Source organism: Heloderma suspectum, chromosome 1, assembly GCF_057233095.1.
Source record: "Heloderma suspectum isolate Gila_16-S chromosome 1, 16-S_ref, whole genome shotgun sequence".
Lineage (NCBI taxonomy): Eukaryota > Metazoa > Chordata > Lepidosauria > Squamata > Helodermatidae > Heloderma > Heloderma suspectum.
In genome coordinates, this window is record NC_139458.1 from 358,658,346 (window position 1) to 358,679,096 (window position 20,751).

Here is a 20,751-nt window from a genome sequence, read left to right on the forward strand (position 1 = left end):
AAAGGCCATGACACAACGCAACAGCCTTAGTGGGTAAATTAAGCCATGGTAGGCTGTCGTGTCATGAGAACTAGGTCATTATTTGCAGAAATAATAGTACAGAGCAATACCGTTCGAAAACCAGCCCAATCATTAACAGAAGTCTGTTCAGAGTTTCTAAAAGTTATTAAGATCTTACCTTCCTCTGTGTTGTGTTTTCTTCTCAGCCATTTTTCCACTGTTTCAGCACTTACACTTTCTGACACAAATTCATCCAGTACCTGGGGGTGAAGAGAAAGATAGGCCTTCACTTTTTCATCTGTCAAACCTGCAAAAGAAAACATCACTGTTTACATTGCTGCTGTTTTAATGAAAAATGTTATGGAAGTGATAAAGAGCCCCAATCAGGAACGGGCTCTGTTGTGTCAGGAAGAACACAGAGTTATTAGGCCTAAATGCTTTGCAATAATTAATTTGAAAAATAGTAAATAGAAAGATATCATAGAATCATAGAATCATAGAATAGTAGGTTTGGAAGGGGCCTACAAGGCCATCGAGTCCAACCCCCTGCTCAATGCAAGAATCTAAGTCAGAGCATTATATAATGGAGGCATGAAGCCTACCAGTAAGAAGTTATATGAAAGATCGCTCAGAGATTACTATGAAATAAATGCACAAGCAGGATGCTAAAGGTATGCAAACTGGTTCTGAAACTGTGATGAGCATTGGTGCCATAAGGGCTAGACCCCAGGGTGGTGGTCCAGGACCCTGCAGCCTGGACAGCCCCAAATGGCAGCGCTGGCTGCTGAACATTGTGTGTATGTGTGTTGTTTTATTTTATTTTAAACAAAGCCAAGACGTGCACCACCCACCATCTTCATTCATTTCTCAGAGGGCTTCTGGAGCCATGTGAGTCCAGAGTCCTCTGGGGAAGTAAGATGGCAGACATGCCTGGGGTGTCAAACCACAGCATGCCTGACCTCTGTTTAAAGAAACAACAATAACAAAATATACATGAACACAGAATATTGCACAGTGAATGCTGGTGCAGCACTGCTATTCTGGGGACCTTCCTCCAGGCCACCACCCATTCCCAATGCTGCTGCCCAATTTTCATGGGGGGAGACAGGGGAAGGGAACAAACAGGTCACCTTTCCTTTATTTTCTCAAAGCTTTACAGAGATTGTCAGTTGTGATGGAGCTTTGTTGCCCAGTACAGCCTATAATTTCTCCAGTAAGTGTGGAGGAGAAGCAGTGGGAGAATGCAGAACCGAGCAACTTGGGGTGAGGGGGAGAAAGCAGGTGATGGCAAAGCAGCCAGGATTGTGTCGCCCCTCCCACCCCCACCAAGGGCGTTTTGCCCAGGCCCCCTCAATCCTGGCAGCACCACTGCTGATAAATGAAAACCAATGTGACTAAATATGGAAAGCCAAGATTTTGAAGAGTTTGAAAGTCAGCTTGTGCTAAGCTGGCAAGGAAAGGACAGACTAAAACAAAACAAAAAAGAATCTATGTTGAAGAAGTGCACAAATCAACTTTACGGAACATGTTTTGTTAAATTAGAAGCAGACGTGTGATGAAACATTGCACTGACTTGAGAAGGACACATTTCAATGATTTCGGATACAATGCGCATATGAAGAGATTTCAGATCCACATATGGCATTAGATGTTGTGAAAATCAGAGAAAACTAAATATAATATTGCCAGATATTCATTCTCATCCACCTCACACCCCCAGGTACTATTACCTGTCAATACAGATTGAAGAAGTAATGATGTATGCAAGTCAGTTGAAAGCAGTACACAGCCGCTGCTGCTCAGTGGCAATTAAATTAGAAGGAATGAGGAGCCTGCCATTATCAGAGAGCATTATGTGGTGGCAGCAGTGAGAGTGGGTGAACGAGGGCTTCACTGGGCAGCATGATAAAGTCACAGGACCCGGAGGGCATGCCATTTTTTCCACAAGAAAAACTACACAGGAGTGTTCCAGCTCTTTAAAATGTAATATGTAGTGAAATCCAGGAAAGTAAAACATACAAGAGATGTTGTATTGGATGAGCAGAGGCAAGTAAAAATAGAAAAGAAAGAGTAGTTATAATTTGTACATTACCACAGAACTTGAATATTGCACTGAAAGGAACTGTAGAAAGGACTCCAAAACACTTAATAAGTGGCTAAGTTTCTGGGAGCTTATAAAGGTGGTAATGTGATGAACACCAGTTTTTTCGAAGGGAACAAAAACAATATGCAAAGAAAAAATGTTATGTCCCAATGGAATCACTCAGTGGGATAGGATTATGATAGGTGATAACATGTGATGCTTGCAGATGGTACACACAGAATTAGATGCTCAGGCAGGAATGGCCAAATTTTAGCTTGAGTCATTGCTGATCTTGAATTTTGATCTTAGAAGTCCAACCTCAGAAATAGGTCAATAATACACCTCTACAGGTGATGTATACAGGCGGCATGGTGCAAAAAAGCTCTTCATAAACTTGGGACATTAGACAAGAATCAAACACAATACTTGCAACCATCCCAAAATTGGTCTACCTGTTCTGTGGGTCAAGATTCAGCCCTGCTCATTCTCACATTACAAAGAATTGTATCTTCAATTATTATTCCCCACCTCCCTACTTACTACATCACAGTTAGGGATGAAGAGAAAGAAGAAAAAGAGTCAGGGTGTTCTATATGCTTTTCAAAGGCAGCCATCCTTCTGGGCTGTGGTCTGAACTAGAGAAAGGAAGAAAGGAGCAAGCAGAATGGACAGGAATTTGGAAGGAAGGTAGAAGTTCTAAAATCTAGAATTCAGAGAGGCCAGCTGGGAAAGGAACATCACCTTGCCAATTAAGGGGCTGGGATACTTACATCAAACTGTGGATCACCTCCTTTAAATGGTTGTTTCAAAAGAGGCAAGAGCATAATCCCCCACCACACACACACACACACACACACACACACACACAAAACCCGGCTTGGTAAAAAAAAAACAATGGAGAGATTGCATTGTGTATTCTTCAGTGCAAAAGTTATTTTTCATGAGGGGTGGTTTATCTTTCAGCAGGAGTTCGCCTGCCCTCCTAAAACAGCAATTGATATGCCAAAAATTTAAACCCATCAGCATTCAGTGAAACACATACTTTAGATAACTATGACCAGTTGTTCTGAATGACATGTACCTTTAGCTCTCATGTTTCTTTCATTCTGTCAACCATCTAGCAAGTTGGTACTAAGGAAAGTCGCTTGTCCACACTGAATAGCAAAACTTGCCAGGATATCTATTGATATGTCTACATCTTGTACAGCATGAAAATAAAGACTGTCACTTTAAAGGCAATAACCATAACAGCAGCAAACCACAGAAGTGTTCTGAAACTACTGATGTAATCAAATACACAAATAAACCAGAAGCAATAGCAGTATTCTGACCGACATAACATGATTTTAAACAGAGAATGAATGAATGAATGACAGAATTTCATTATTCATGATAGTGCCTCTCCTACCCTTGCTTAAATCCCACTGATCACCATGGAGTTGTTTGTACATAATATTGCAGGATCACAGCCAGTGAGATTAAATCAAGTGTAATCTTCAAAACACTACGGTAGAAAAATAGCAGCTTGCATTTCAAAACTGCAGTACTGAGTTCTCTCATAACTTTATGAGCTTTAATATGCAAGATTTTCCTGATGTTACAAGTCTTTCATTGCAAAAATCCACTTCCTAGCTTTGAGAGTAATATGATAACAAATATTTTTCAAGGGTGTATCGGAAACAAGTGCAGCAAATTGCCTAGAGGGAGTTAAGTTACATGTTTTCACAAACAGAAAACACATTGAATACAAAAGTGTTAATTAGTTCTGCTGGGGACAGAACTAACTACAATAACTCCTTAACAACTGGTTCTCATTGAGAGAGCATGGCTGACAAACGTTTCAGCAATCATCATCATCTTAGTGTTTATATAATATTCTAAAGTACTTAAAATACTTCATATGCATTAGTAATCCTTACAACTCTGTAAGGTAGGCCAGTCTTATTATCCTCACGATAAGGGGGGGGGGGGAGAGAGAACAGAGAGATAGCATCTTGCCTAAGGATACCTACCTAGTGAGCTGTGATGACATTTGAAGTAGGGACATCACTGGTCACAGTCTTAGCCACTACACTACACACCACAAGGGTGTTTCCAATACACACTTGAAAAATATTTGTTATCATATTACTTACTCTCAAAGCTAGGAAGTGGATTTTTGCAATGAAAGACTTGTAACATCAGGAAAATCTTGCATATTAAAGCTCATAAAGTTATGAGAGAACTCAGAACTGCAGTTCTGAAATGCAAGCTGTTTTTCTACCTTAAGTGTTTTGAAGATTACACTTGATTTAATCTCACTGGCTGTGATCCTGCAATATTATGCATAAACAACTCCATGGTCATCAATGGGATTTAAGCAAGGGTAGGAGAGGCACCATCATGAATAATGAAATTCTGTCATTCATTCATTCATTCATTCATTCGTATGTATGTATGTATGTATGTGAATATAAATATATACCAGTTTCTGTTTAAATTTCTGTTATGTCAGTCAGAATATTGTTATTGCTTCTGGTTTATTTGTGTATTTGATTACATTAGTACTCTCATAACACTGCTGTTGTTTGTTGCTGTTATGGTTATTATCCTTAAAGTTACAGTCTTTAAGTTTATGCTGTACAAGATGTAGACATGTAGATACCCTGGCAAGTTTTGCTATAAACATTACCAAGAGAAGGTATTACAAATAAGATGCATACCACTATTTTACAGAACTTCAGCTTATAAGCACATGAATTTTTAACTTGATTTTCAGAACAGTGCAAACAGCAAGGGATGTCATTGCGAGCTGAATATCAACAGAAAGTCACAGAAAGCACATCTTTCAGCTTTTAATCTTCTAACAGGACTTGGTTTATCAAATAATACCCCATTTTAAAAGGGATAATTGGCAAATACTTTACACAAACAATAGCTGAAAGTCAAAGAGCTCCTTTATATGCATGCAGGGGATTGCACATTCTCACATTCACAGAACCAGCATGCACAGAACAGTGTGCTCACAAGACATCCTGCATTCCTGAAAGTACCTCCGATTTGTATAAAAAGACACCCTGAAAACCAAGGATGGAGTCACAAATCTCTGACACAGGAGAAGGGGCTAATGCTGTCAAGGAAAAAAGTGAGATACCCTGGCAGACATGCGCAAACGTCTATGGGTTCCCAAATAAAATGAGCTCTTTGAATCTCTTATGCAGTATTTATCAATTATCCCTTCAATAAAAAGAAATATGTACCAGTTGGTCAGTATTAGCAGAAGTCATGGGGTAGGGCTGTGTGAAGTCAACACTTTAAAAACCATCAGTACCAAGACGACCGTAGGAAAAGCTGATCTCTGCAGCCTGTACCATGTAAATGAACTAATCTATACAATTCATTCTGCCTCTGCTAAGTGATAGGGAGTGACAAAGTACTGAAGCTCCATTCCATGAACACCAGAAATCTATTAATTAATTCCCTGGCTTGAGAGATTTTGCCAAACGTTGCCATCACACCAAGCCTATTTTCACTGCTATTACAAGTTACAACCATATTTAAAAAAAAACAACTGGTAGTTTACGCTGAATCTGTATACATTAGATTAAATGTGTGGGCTGCTGCCCCGAAGACAACCATGCATCTAATTCTTCCTCCCACTCTATAACATCCAAGACAATTTTTACCTTGATGGCTGTAGACTAGACTGTATGCCCAATTTTTTTTTCAGCCATTCTCGTTCAATCTGATAGAAATGAAATTGCTTTTCAAAAAATGTTCAAAGGAGATAATTATTTTGAATAAACTTTCATGGATGAGATTCAGGGATTTTGTGATGGGATTTGGGGGTTTGTGCTTACCTTACATATGAGGTGGCCAAAGAGTATGTGTAAGTGCCTTATCTTTTACTTACAATCATCTCTCTGGCAGCTGGAAGCCTCCAAACCTTCCCACACTTCAACTAAAACCCACAGGAAGATGTCATGAGGTAACTCCTCTTCGATGGAGCTTTTTCAGATCAGAAAATGCAGGCAACCAGGGAGCCTGAAGAGTGATCGACTCTTCAGGTGTGTAATAGAAATAAAACATACACACAGTACCCTTAGCCACCTCATGATGCTAGGGTAACTCAAAAATACCACATTCCAAAGTAATTCCAAAGTGCCCCAAGAATGCAGGAGAAAAACAGAAGCCTCTGGCATGGGGCAAGAAAACTTTCAAGAAATTGGAAGACAGATTTTGGCACAGATTTTATTCCAGATTTTTTGGAATAAAAATCCCATGAGATGTCAGTATGGTTTTTAAAATGCTCCACTTTGAGATGACTGGTACATCCCAGAGAGCAGAGTTCTGTCCTGCCATAAACTAGGAATAGGTGATTTCTTCCTAGTGAATTCCTCTTTTACCAAGGAGGAAACTCTTTCCCACCATTATGTGTTCACAAGCACTTGTATACAGATGGATATTATTATTTCCAGGGATGTCTATTTCTTTCCTATCTTGTTATCACATTAAGTGGTTACTGTTATTTAAAGCAATTCTGATTTACACAACCTTGAAGAACATGGGAGATGCTGCTTTCCAGGATGACAGACAGATTGGCCCTATCTTTGTGTCCTATATAAGGGTGAATCACAGCAGAATACCTTCGGGACTCTTATCAAAACAAGAATTCACAGATAAGAAATTCCCTTTTTGCATTAACCTTTGAAGGCATTCAAGGCATGTACACTGCTTAATTTGGATTAGATGCTAATCTCATTAAATGAATCCCTTCTTTGTTCAAAACATCAGAATTCAAAATCACTGGCATAGTAATTTTGTAATATCCTTTCCAAGTCAGATGTTTTTTGTATAGTATAGTAGTACCCATTTAAGTATAGTATAATGTACTTCAGCAAAGACCCTGAAACATGTGAAACCGAACACTACTGCTTTGCCAAAAACTGCATATGTCAACCACTGACAACCAGAACTGTGTTTTGGTGGAAACCAATTAAAGGTATGATTTTCAGTCACCAAGAATATAGTGGATTTCTTTTTTAGAAAAATCTAATCAGCATCCAGGCTTTTTGTTTGTTTGATTGCCCTGTCAGAAAGCCTCTACTGCCTTATTCAGCAGCCAGTGTGGTTTAGCACATGAATGTGCATGTTTCAGGCTTGGGTGATCTACTTCTTTCTTTTTTTTACTATAGTCCTGAGCTGCACTCACCAGAGCAAGGTACAAGTGGATCAAATGGATAGACGCACACTAAAAATTAAGGGAATGTGTGCCTCTGAGCATATACATAGCCCAAGTATTTGTAATGAATACCAGAAGTTCCCAAGTCCTTCCACACATAAATCCTCTCCTGGTTTTTCCGTGTTATTTTCAGCAACCTAATTTAGGGGAGAAAGGTTTTTCGATGTTAATATTGTTAGACAATTGGGCATGCAAAACCCTTGCCAATCTACTGCAAATCACACAGTAGAAGATCCTGCTGGTGTACTGGAAATACTTTAATGAAGTTATTTACTGAATGTGCGTGACAGTCTTCCATCTCTGGGAAGTTTTAACTGGATCCAACCCATTGTGTTTAAATGTAAAATTCACCAAATGCAATAAAATGTATTGTAGATTGTTTGAAAAGTCACAGTTCAGATATTCAGAAGTATTGCCCCAAATCCAAAACTGTCACTCACATTTAATAAATAACCTCATCAAAGTAATTTCTAACCAGCTGTGGAGGAGGAAATGAAGTCCTGGGAGAAAACATTATCTCTCCCTTAATTTCAGTTGACAGGTTAATTTGGTTTGCTCCATGTTCAGTCTCTTCCCACTGCAATTTGAGATTTGAAGAACTCCTTTCGTCCTGTATGTGTTTGCTGGTAGTTCAACTTCACAATATTTAAGATGGAGCCATTGCACCTGGCTGTTCTAGACATGGCTTTGGTTTGCCAGGGTCTGCTTTGGCAGTGCACTCAATCCCTTACTAGTCTTTTTCCCCTGCCTGGAAGTTGGATGTGGAAGAGAAAAATGGGGAGATAACTGTAAGGAAACAGACATCATTTTACAGTTTGTATGAGCTCTGCAAGTGAGGCAGCATCAAGTCAGATAAATAAGAGAACACATTCTAATCTGAAAGATTCAAAACTATATTTGGGATGCAAGAAGTCAGAATGGATGAATTGTAGCTGTTGATAATTTTAAAATTTTCTTTGGATGGGAAATTAAAGGAATTAATGCTGTTCTAAAGACCATAAAAGAGTTCTTTCAAAAGCTTTTGCTGACAAATATTTGGACTCAAGTAATTGTGTGGAACATGTTCTCTGAGGTGTCCTCCCCCTTCCTTCTGTAACAACAGACAAATAGAGCAGGCTATTAGATGCCTCTAATTTGTAAATCTGATATTGCTGTTAAATGTAGTGAAATAGAAGGTGGCATTTTTGTTGGACTTGTGCTGAAGGAAATCTATAGTCATCTTGAGTTGGGAATAATCTCCAAGAACAGCTGAAATCTGCTTCTCCAAACCCATGCAGAGTTAACACACTTAAGGCTCCACTTTATAATTTAGGCCACAGATTACATATAATCACAGTAATCACAGAAAAAATGTTGTTTTGAAGGGTTAGATATTATCATCTACCAGATCAAACATTTTCTTTGGAATACGTATCAAGCTTCTTTCTAATCTTACCTCTTAATAAAAGGTTTATCTTATACTCCCATTCTTTACTGTACTTTTTAATTTTCCTTTCAAAACAGTGGAAATGGAAAGATTAGAAGCAGGTAAAATGAAACCTAATAAACAGGAAAAGGATTACATGGCAATTGTGAAATTGTTCTTTTGTCTTTTAGGCAATAGATAAGATCCATATCAAGGCAGTACAATGATGATGATGATGACGACGACTATATGCAGGTCACTTTGAGGACTAAATTTATCTGGCTTATAAAATGATGATGGAAACTATGGTGTAACAACCACACCCCATCTGCTGCTACTATTGGGAGATGTATTTATTTTATTTAAAATATTTCTGTGACTTCGGCCTCCCAGGCTGGAGAAAGAGTAAGCTCTACCTATGATGGACTGGGTCAATGTGCTTTGAACATCTCCTGTATACTTGAACCATCACTCATTGATTAATTATTTCTCAGCTGCCCACCACCAACATGCTGCCCTTGACAGATTACCTGCAAAGGAATGCAGCCCCAAAAGAAAAATGGTTGCCCAGCCCTGCAATAACAGGTTCCTTCCATCCACAGAAGGCTTTGATCCAGAAGAGCTTTTCTGCTGCCTGAATGGGGGAGGATGCAATCTTCATATTCCCCCCTCTCCCTGGAGTCCCACATGGCCTCTGTAAATCTGATCCAGAGGGTTGGGGAACTCCAGAACAGTGGAGGAGGTGGCACTGGGAGGTGTAGAGGGAAAGGGAAGGGGTGAAAATCACCTTCCACCACCACACCATACCTCTTTAGACCAGCAGGAGCATTCTGAGAAGAAGGGTAAATTAGTACTGATACTCATAGCAACTTGCCCACATTATAAAATGCCTGAAGGTAGAAGTTGTACATCTGAAGCTAAGAAGATTTGGGCCTAGCCAGAACCTCATGTATACTCCTCAGAGAAACCCAGTGCATATTACATTGAAAAGCAAAATGACACTTTGAACTCATTCACATTTAGCTGCTCTGTCTTTTGATCAGGGCATTCTTATCTAAAAGCAAAATAAGCCAGAAGTCTAGACATAGACCCCATTTTAGTAACTTGCCTTTTCATATCATATTGCAACAATTTTACAAGCAAATTACACAAATGGAGAGCCATTCATCCCATCCACTACTGCCAACAGTCACAAGATTCTTACATTCAGAATGCAAGTTGATCACTACTATACTAGCTCTGGCATCAGCACTGGGCAGGGTCCAAAGACTAAGGAGGGGCCCACCATCAATCTCTCCCACCAGATTTCTGCTAGCATGCATACATGGGCTGTGATCCTCCATGCACGCTACAGCAGGAATCTTTGGCGCAACCCAACTCTATATCTCCTTTCCATCTCATTCCAGGGAAGTTGTCAAGGTTATGCACCATTGCACGGAGGCGGTTACAGGACTGAACATGGGCTAACAAACTGACACTGAATCCAGACAAAACAGAGGCATTTTTGGTCAGTAGAGCTGACCTGGGAATTGGAGTTCAACCTGTGTAGATGCGGGGGGGACCACTCCCATGGAAACCACAGGCTTGCAATTGGGGGGGGGAGGTTCTGGACACAGCCTTGATCTTGGATGCTCAGGTCTCAGGAGTGCCTCTGGCCAGCTGAGGCTGGTTTGCCAAATACACCGATTCCTGGAGACTGTAGATCTGGCCACAGTGACACATGCCTCAGTTACATCACATCACTCAGTTACATCAGATTATTGCAATGTGTTCTACATTGGGCTGCCTTTGAAGAGTATTCAGAACAGCAATTTATCCAGAATGCAGCAGCCCAATCGTTAACAGGGGCTGCATAGAGAGAGCATGTGACTTCCTTGTTGGAACACCTGCACTGGCTTCCAATTGTTTCTGGGTACAAAGAGCTGGTGGTGACCTGGCCCTTTATGGTTTACAACCAGGATACTTGAAGCACTGCTTTCTCCTGGAGGAACCTGCCGCCTATTGAGACAATCTTCAGAGGCCCTCTCATATGTCCTAATAAACCCTGAGATACATCTAGTTGGGACTAGGGAAAGGGCCTTTTTGGTAGCTGAGCCTAGGCTCTGGAATTGCTTTACAAGACAGGCCCATCTCAATTCCTCACTAACAACTTCCTGGAAGTTGGGGAAGATCTTACTTTTACGAAGATTGTTGCATTGTGCTTTCTACTGCTGGTTTTGTGTTTTATGATATAAATTGGTGGGATGTTTTTAATTGTTAAATTGTTTACTTGTGAGCTGCCTATGGCTGTTTGGAGATAAGGTGGAATATGAGTGTTTTAAAATAAATAATAAAAAAGAATATCTACAGGTGTAGGATTTCACAAATATAAGAGGGGGTGAAACTGTGGGGGTATATATTAGATAAAGATAGAAATATAAATATTCAGCTGTGGACATAAATAGGTTAAGTCTGTGTAGAGTTAACATTATATATCCCATCTCTATCGCACACATGCTAATTATTATGACATTTTGAAGTTAGTACCTCTTACCGAAGATAGCTATTACTCAAATAAATAAAGGAGTATTATTGCCATTTTCTCACACTTTCACGTAATAGCCAAAAAATGCCCCCTTCTGTATTGGTTTTCTGATATACGGAAACATGCATGTTTGATTTTCATATGTCATTATAGCTATATGATACAATTACTATCTAGTAACTGAATGTACAGGTAGTTTTATGTATCACTCACAAAATTTCTAAGTACCACAAAATAGGTAAATTCTTGTGCTGCACTTCTTAAATTAAAAAAATACCCATTGATTAATCCCACACATTATCAAATACACTGTGACATTTGGGAAGTGTATTCGTAACGCGGTACAGTTTTTATTCCAATTTCGAGTTAACATTCCAGAATGATGAATTTCAACAAAAAAAGCTTATGTATTTTAAAAGATCAAGTATTTGTTTACCTTTTTCTCTTTACAAATTCTTACCATGCACAACAGCACAATTCACAGTCCAGAGATTTGCAAAATTGTATATGAAGTATTTTACTGCACACATTGCACGTAACTCAAATACAGATACAGTTATCTTACTCATATTTTCGTTAACTGCAATTTGCCACTGTTGAGACAGGCTCAATACAGATAATCTTCCAAACCACGATCAGAAATCATAATTTAAAATGGACTTCTGATTCTGGTTTGAAGAGCAAGCACTAACCATAGTTTGGCAATTCTGATAACACAGCAAACTATGTTAAACACTTAACAGGAAACTGGGAGGGAATGCATAAGATGGAATGCATGAGAGGGAGGAGAAGGAAGTATGCAAGTCCACAGCTCATTCACAATCCTCCAAATCATGATTTGAAAGATCATCTTAACTGAAACATAGTGGGCTGGTTCACATGACAGAACAGCCCACCGTGACTTAAGTAAGTTGGCTGAGGTGGACTGCAGCATGCACCAGCATGTGTGGGTGGGCATTTTAAATATTCAATGCCAACATGCGCCACAGCCCACCATAGCTTAAACAACCAGTGGGCTGTTTTGATCATTCAAACCAGGTCACGATTTAGAAAGAATTACTGTTGAAAATGCAACAATGGATGGGATAACAAAAAGAATTATGATTTCCCTTTAAATCTGACATACTGAAGCAGTTGTATTGTTCACAATTAGGGATGGATAAGGAGATAAGCATTAGATCATTAGAAAAAGAATACATTTCTGCAGGGATTATTAGGACTTTCCCAGGGATTCCAATACCTACCCTTTGACTCCCTTATTACTGAAATTTCAAAAATATACGTACAGGATCTAGTAGATGAATAGTTGGCAAAACTGTCATATTTTGTTCTTCAAGAAGAATGGAAACTAGGGATGACATTATTCATTAACTGTTGCAAAATTATTATCTGCCTGAAATATTTTGGGTCCGAAGTTTGGCAGCAGAAATCTTGGGGAAAAAAGGATTTTGCATTAAAACAAGGCGCACACTCTCCATGCATCTTGTTTTAAAACAAAATTGCCCCCTTCTTTGCTGCCACCATAGCAAATTTGGAGTCAGATGAGAGGGGTGCAAATCTGGTGATGGGGTGGCTGGGGGGGGATGCAAAGCAGGCCAAGGGGGCTGCATGCAGACTACGGGCCGTGTTTTGCCCATTCCCTGATCTAGACAAAAAAGGACTAAGGAATAGGTTCTATGAAGGTCAAGCCAGAGGTGACATGAGACAGCTGGAACAACTTAAATTTTCTCAGCGGCATTGCCTTTTTTAAAGGACCATCAAAGACCTAAATATCTCAAAGGTTCAACATTCTTCCCCTTATGTAGTGCTTTCTTTGAACAATGCTTAAAGATTATTCCTAACATGTTCCTGTCTCCCAATGGATCTGTATCTGTAATTTGAATCAGATGAAGAATTCATCATGTACTGAACTGCCACTTTTATGGTGGGCCAAGGGAAAAAAAGGAAAACATTTTGCTGAAATTAACATAAGAACAGCCTACTCTGATCAGGAAATTATCTGTGTTTTACTGGAAAACCCTTTTGTGACTTGTAAAACACCTCTGTATGCTTTAGCAGAAAGGAAATTCTGGGCAAAAAAATAGGAAGGATCATGGTAATTGCTATATGGGACTCCTTGATGTAATAGATAACCAAAACTAAAAAAGTCTGTTAAAATTTTATGTATTTTAGTGTACTTATTTAACGTTTTTTGTATGTATTGCATTTATTTAATTTTTATTCCATTTTTACTGTAACGAAAATTTTGTGTGGAAAGTCTTTTTGGAAGTTGTTACAGCCAGTACTGTACCACAATACAAAGCAGTCTTGAAGCATCTCAGCCCCACTGACAAAGCATCAGCAAATAAGCGAGTTAAGCAACTGTGTGAGTTTAGCAACAGCACGAGGAAGCCAGGGCACCTGATGCTTTCCTCCTTCTTCCATGCTCACAGTAAGTAACTGTAAATAAATAACTATGAAAATTGTCCCTATTTTCTTGTATTAAACAACTAGGTTTTCCAGGCAAAACACACCCAAATAAAAAACCAGTTATGAAAGTAGAAAGCCAGCAGGGGGGCAGGGGCTATCAAGTGTATTGCATTGAGTGCCACACCTGCTGGACAAAAATTGTGGGTGTGTGCTTAGTGTAATGAGCTCCTGGCTCTCAGGGAACAAATTCGTTCCCTTGAGTCCAAAGTTGTTGACCTAGAGAAGTTAAGAGAGGCAGAGAGGTTGGTGGATGAGACCTTCAGGGACCTATTAGCTGTGTCCCACTCCCAGGGTGACAGCTCCTCTGCTGTCATGGAAATGTGGGTCTCGAGGAAGGAGGGCATCATTCTGAGGAAGAGGGAAATGATCCCTTAGGAGGGACCCATTCCTCAGAATACTAACAAATATCCTCTCGCACAGAGGATGTGCCTCCGGGGGGAGGGGCACTTGTGGTAGTAGGAGATTCAATCATTAGACACATAGACAGCCGGGTTTGTCACGGGCGTGTAGACCACATGGTGAACTGCCTGCCTGGTGTGAAGGTTGCAGATATCACGTGCCATCTAGATAGCCTAGTAGATAGTGCTGGGCTGCAGTCAGTGATCGTGGTCCATGTAGGTACCAGCAATGTGGAGAAATGTAGTCGTGAGGTCCTGGAAGCCAAACTTCAGTTGCTAGGAAGGAAGGTGGTGGTCCAGGACCACCAAAGTGGCTTTCTCTGAAATACTACCTGTTCCATCCATAGGGCCAGCCAGACAGGTGAAGCTGAGGAGTGTCAATGTGTGGATGAGACAGTGGTGCAGGGAGGTGGTGTTCAGATTTGTTAGGCACTGGGGAACGTTTTGGGACAAGCCGGGCCTGTACAAGAGGGACAGACTTCACTTGAACCAAAATGGAACCAGACTGCTGACGCTAAACATAAAAAGGGTGGCAGAGCAGCTTTTAAACTAAATCCTGGGGGAAAGCTGACAGGAGTTGGGAAGCATCCCATTTGAGTTAAATCATCCCAAAGGGATGATCACCATACCTAAAAAAAGATATTGTAGAGCTGGAAAAAGTGCAGAAAAGGGCAACTAAAATGATCAAGGGGCTGGAGCATCTCCCATATGAGAGAAGGTTACAACAGCTGGGATTGTTTAGCTTGGAAAAAAGGAGGGTAAGGGGAGACATGATAGAGGCCTACAAAATTATGCATGGTGTAGAGAATGTGGAGAGGGAGACATTTTTCTCCCTCTCTCAAAATACTAGAACCTGGGGTCATCCTAGGAAGCTGATTGGTGGGAGATTCAGGACAGATAAAAGGAAGGACTTCTTCACGCCGCGCATAGTTAAACTATGGAATTCACTACCACAGGATGTAGCGATGGCCACCAATTTGGATTACTTTAAAAGGGGGGTGGACAAATTCATGGAGGAGTATCAATGGCTACTAGTCTTGATGGCTATGTGCTACCTCCAGTACCAGAGGCAGTGAGACTATGTATAACAGTTGCTGGGGAACATGGGTGGGAGGGCGCTGTAGCACTCATGCCCTGCTTCTGGGCTCCCGGTCGACAGCTAGTTGACCACTGTGTGAACAGAATGCCGGACTAGATGGACCCTTGGTCTGATCCAGCATGGCTCTTCTTATAGTCATAGAAACGATTGCAGCGCATCCAGTCATCCCAATAGTAGGTCAGACAAGGAGGGAGAGACCACTCCAACCATCTATCTCAACCTAACATCGGCAAACGTCAACAATGTCAAGGACGAGGTACAAAAGCAGGATCCATCCTATGGTCCTGAGTGTAATGAATCAAAGATCTGGATTCAGGAGAGTCCCAATGTCAAGGTAAGTATTCAGGTGGTTGATGGCGCTTGTGCCATCGGAGCTTTGGGGGCTTCAACAGCGGCCAACACCCTCTTCCAAAGCTCTGCACGAAGTCTGTCCACTCGGTTTCTGCGAGCCTGCTTTGAGAAACCCTGGCAGAGCGGGCACGCCTCTACCACATGTCCCTCTCCTAGACAGAAGAGACAAAGGGAGTGCCTATCCGACAGCAGCAACTTACTCCCAGTGTGAGCACTTCCAAAAGGGCTCCTTCAAGGCATCGAGGATCGATCTCTTCTCAAAAACAAAAAACAATATCCAATACCAAGTAAAATAAAATTCAAAAGAGTGAAATAACGATAGACAGAAAAAGATACAGACAGAATAAAAGCCTCAGCACAATTTCCAACGCAGTCCTATAACAGACAAAGTTCCTGACAAGGCACCACAGTCGGCAGTCGAAGAAGAACTGAGGGAATAGGCGGGAACCCATCCAGACATGCGCAATGGCTCCCACCAAAACTTTCTCAGCTTTAGAAGTTTCCCTAATCAAGGCTCCGCACAGACGCAGAGCCCATATGTGTGATGCACAGACAGCACGAAGAAGAACCACTCTGTTAGAGTTATTTATTTATTATATTTATATCTTGCCTTTCCTCCAAGGAGACCAAAGCAGCATACATGATTCTCTTCCTCCTCCTCCTCTGTTTTATCCTCACAACAACTCTGTGAGGTAGGTTAGGCTGAGAATCAGTGATTCACCCAAAGTCACCCAGTGAGCTACATGGTGGAGCAGGGACTAGAACCCGAGTCTCCCGAGTCCCGATCCAACACTCTAACCACTACACCATGCTGCTCTCCATTACTACCCATTACAGATGAGAGGATTGGTCTATCTAGGCCAGCATCCTGCTTCTCACAGTGACCAACCAGATGCCTCTGGACATGAAGACAACACCCTCAGCTGTTGCTGCTCCCATCAGCTACTCTTCAGTGGCATTTGCTTCTGACCTTAGAGGTTGCATATAGTCACTTATATATTTATTTAAATTCTATGCTAGCCTTCAGCATAGCTTCCAGGGTGGTTCTAAAATATAGGATAAAATAAAAATAAAATATTAAAAAACTTTTTAAAATTAGTAATGCATCCAAATACATTTAAAAGCCTGGGAAAATAAAAATGTACCTCATGCCGAAAAGAGAACAATGTTGGTTCCAGGCAAGTGTGCTTGGGGCAAGAATTCTACAAACAGGGCAACACCACTGAGGTGACTAGTAGCCAATGACAGATTTATCCTCCATAATCTGTCAGCCAGTCATATTACTTTGGAGATCCTGAATCACCTCTTTTGAATATGTGCTGTTTTCAACCTTGGCTGCACAAATGTATCATAGGCAATTCTGGTGACCCAGGAGAATATAAGAGCCTAATCTGTGACTCAGATGCACAACTTTTTGCCTTGCTCCAGGGAATGACTGACACCAATCTTATATGTAAGCCACATATATGCTATTTTCTGTTTTGTTAATTCCGTAAACGTACAGTAAGATGGCTTTTAATTTGTGGTGGAATGGTAGGATTTTCTTTCTATTTCTGTGGAACTAATATCCTATAATGTGTAAGAAATTGTGTGCACCACACATGTATACCAACACACATCTGATCATGCATATTTAACCACATGTACTTGTGGCAGGAAACCACAGGGCTTTCTGCAGTATGTACATGCAACAAAATATATGCAAGTGTGTTAATTACAGATGACTATGTACATGGGATACATATGATTTTCTACATGTTAGTGATATCTATGGAAGAAATGTGTCATTTGTGATCAGTCTGATCACAAGTGTTCAGACTGAACTGGAATTCTATAAATATCCAAAGAGATCTGTGGGCTTTAGAAAACTGTTCACTGATCTTTTATTTGCATATGCTACTTTTATAATCATTTTTATCACCTTGGTCTTTGCCTATCAAACACCACCTCCCTAATCTTTGCTAATGTATTTGCAGATTATGGTTTCTTATTCTGCTTTTGTTTCTTTCTCACATTTCTGTGATTCCCAGGATATTTCATATCCCGTTGAGTTAACTGCTCCATCCTCTATCAACTCCATCCTTAAAACACTCTCAACAGGGTTTTTCCTACTATCTATGGAAAACTGAGTGACATTAAGTAGCATTCTCCATTGATTGATTGATCTACAGTACAATAGCACCTAACAGGAATCATGTCAATTTTTTATCCTGTGACTACTACTTCAAAAATAAATAAATGCTGCCTTAAATAAAGTCAGAAATACACCAGAACATGCTTTGTGAAGTGCCCATAACTAAATGGTTGGGGTTTGCACATGGAAAACCCTAGATTCAATCCTCAGCAACTCCAGTTAAGATGGTCATAGATAGCAGGATTGGGAAACACCTCTGCCTGAAACCCTGGAGAGCTGTCAGAGCTGCCACCAGTGATAGATGATAATACTGAGCTAGCGCTCAGACTCAACATAATGCAGCTTGATATGTTCACACTATGAACCCAGTAGCCAATGGTAGGTTTATTCATTCCTAACTTACTTCCTTTCTGTAGCGCTTAAGCTCTTCCTTAAATGATCTTAAAACTACACCCTTCAATGCAGGAAGTTCAGCATGTTGTGAATACAAGTCTACTATCATGCCAGGAAGCAGAGGCACACATTTCTCACATAATTTAATATACTAGCTTCCTAAAGCAGTATGACTCTTCAAAGTATTTGACCTTATTGTTACATCTAACAGCTCTCTTGTATTGAGCAGCCACCTACCTATCCTCCCTGCTAATTTTGCTTTTTTTTCCCATGCCTTGCACAGTAATGGGAGTTAATCGTCACTAATTTAGCCATAAGTATCCAGGAATGTTCTCCCTACTTCTCAAAGCAATTGTCATGTACACTGTAACCTGTTTTTTTTTTCCTTTATTAAGCTATAATTCGCTGTCCCAGATAAGGACTTTGCAATTGCAGTGAAAAAGAATTCATGAAAAATATCACATTCATTTGAACATCTACCTGTTTTCTCTATTTCCATTTCACATAAGAATCTTGGAAGAGCTGTTTGGGGGATTGGGAAAAATTGAGGGAATTTCCAGAAGCCACAGGAGCATTGCTACCATGAAAACTGACTAATGCAGTTAATCACTATTTATTTTTTTTTTAAGGATGTGAGGTTACTTCTTATGGTTTGTAAATTAACAAAATTATCCTACTTATAAGATACATACATCACAACAAAAATAGTTTGATAAATGCAAGAAAAATGCAGAAAAGGACAACCCAGATGATCAAGGGGCAGGAGCAACTCCCCTAAGAGGAAAGATTTCAACCTTTGGGGCATTTTAGCTTAGAAAAAAGGTAAGTAAGAAGGGACATGATAGAGCTGTATACAATTATGCATGGTTGGAGAAAGTGGATAGGGAGTTGTGTTTTCTCTCTGTGTGTCTTATAATATTAGAACCCAAGGTCATCCAACAACAAAGCTGAATAGTGGGAGATTCAGACTGAGAAAAGGAAGTCATTCTTCATATGGCACACAATTAAACTATGGAATTTGCTGCTACAAGATGTAGTAATGAGTGTCAACTTGGATGGCTTTAACAGGGGATTAGACAAATTCATGGAGGATAAGGCTATCAATAACTACTATATTACCTCCAGTATTGCTATATATATTATCCCCAGTACCAGAGGCAGTGACCCTGTGTACACCAGTTGCTCGGGGACCTGAATGGGAGGGTGCTGTTTAACTCTTGTCCTGCTTGTGGATTTCCTATAGGCATCCGGTTGGCCACCATACAAACAGAATGCTGAACTAGGCAGACGTCTGGTCTGTTCTAGCATGCCACTTCTTATGTTCATATATAACATAACAAATATGCTCATATATAACAAATTAGAAATATAAGGCATGTATTCATAGTATACCAACAATCCATCTTTATTATATTTTTAAGTATTTATACTACCCTGCCTACTCAGTAAAAAAAAACTGCCTAAAAGAACAGACTTAAGCTATGCCAGTGCAACGTAGCGCACAGTTGCTGTTCACCTGCAAGTAACTCCCAGCGCACCCGTCAACTTCGCTCAACATAAAATCTTCAGTGCCACAAGTTGTGATGGTGACTAGCTTAGAAGGCTTTTAAAAATAAATTAATGGGGATACATTTATCAGCAATTGTTAGCCATGGTAGCTAAATGGAACCTCCCAATCCAAAGGCAGTGTACCACTGCATTATAGGTGGTATAAACAGAGAAGCACTGTTGCCTTGCCTTCATGTCCTGATTGTGAGTTTCTCAGAGGAATCTGGTTGGCTAGTGTTGAAAACAGAATGCTGGACTGGATGGACCCTTTGGTCTGTGCCAACAGGGTTGTTTTATATTCTTGTTGCGTGAAATCAATGTTGTATGAGTGGAAGACAAACTTGCACAATTAATCTTTTCCTTCCCATACTCCCCGCTGCAGCCCCCTGTATTCTGCTAGAAAGCCTCTCCAGGGGTTGCAGAGTTACTGAATACTGTGGGCTGTGCAGGGCTGTCGGGAGGGGGGGGACCCAAAATTGGGTAGAGGAATTCTGCACTGCTCACACAACTTTCCTAAATGTTGGTGATTCCTCCCACTGCAACCCCATAAGACACAGCCCACAATGTTTGGTAACCCTTAAGACAGCAGGAAGGATAAGAGGTAGAAGAAGATTTGTTGTAATTTCTGTTCCCACAACACTGGATTTCAGCCATAGTCCTGATTTTAAAATGCCTGTAAAACAATGCTGATGAATCTCACCTGTCTGACAAGTTAATAAATTCTCATGCCACTGAGACATGTTACTGATGAGTATAATCAAAAATGGAATCAGCTAACAACTCTGAAAAATGTATAGTAAACACAACCAAATAACCTATTTAGGCAAAACTGACCTATACACAGGCACGATGCACCTAAATTTGAATTATTCTGAATCACACTGATTTCAGCTGGAGAATTAAACACAGATGGTCCAGAAGGCTTGGGTAAAGAACAAAGGCAAGATAGTGAATAAGTAATAATTTATTGCAACGCACAGTTACAATTAACAGTAAGATGATGAGTGTAAAAATTGATAAAAAAGAAAAGGATGCACACAGCAAGAGTATCACTATTTTTTTTTTACTTAACAGAATTATATTGAGTAAAGACAGTATTTTTTAACTGAAATAAAGAAAATATAGC

The 20,751-nt window shown here is 40.2% G+C and overlaps 1 protein-coding gene across 2 annotated transcripts in view; it reads right to left on the reverse strand.

The window, feature by feature from the left end:
- The window catches only part of PDE10A (phosphodiesterase 10A), a 171,919-nt gene that overhangs the window by 109,153 nt on the left and 42,015 nt on the right, over positions 1–20,751 (reverse strand). For both annotated transcript variants that reach the window (XM_084827987.1, XM_084827986.1), the window contains exon 2: positions 179–307. In XM_084827987.1, coding sequence (XP_084684113.1) covers positions 179–307 — 129 coding nt within the window. The remainder of the gene's footprint in view (positions 1–178; positions 308–20,751) is intronic.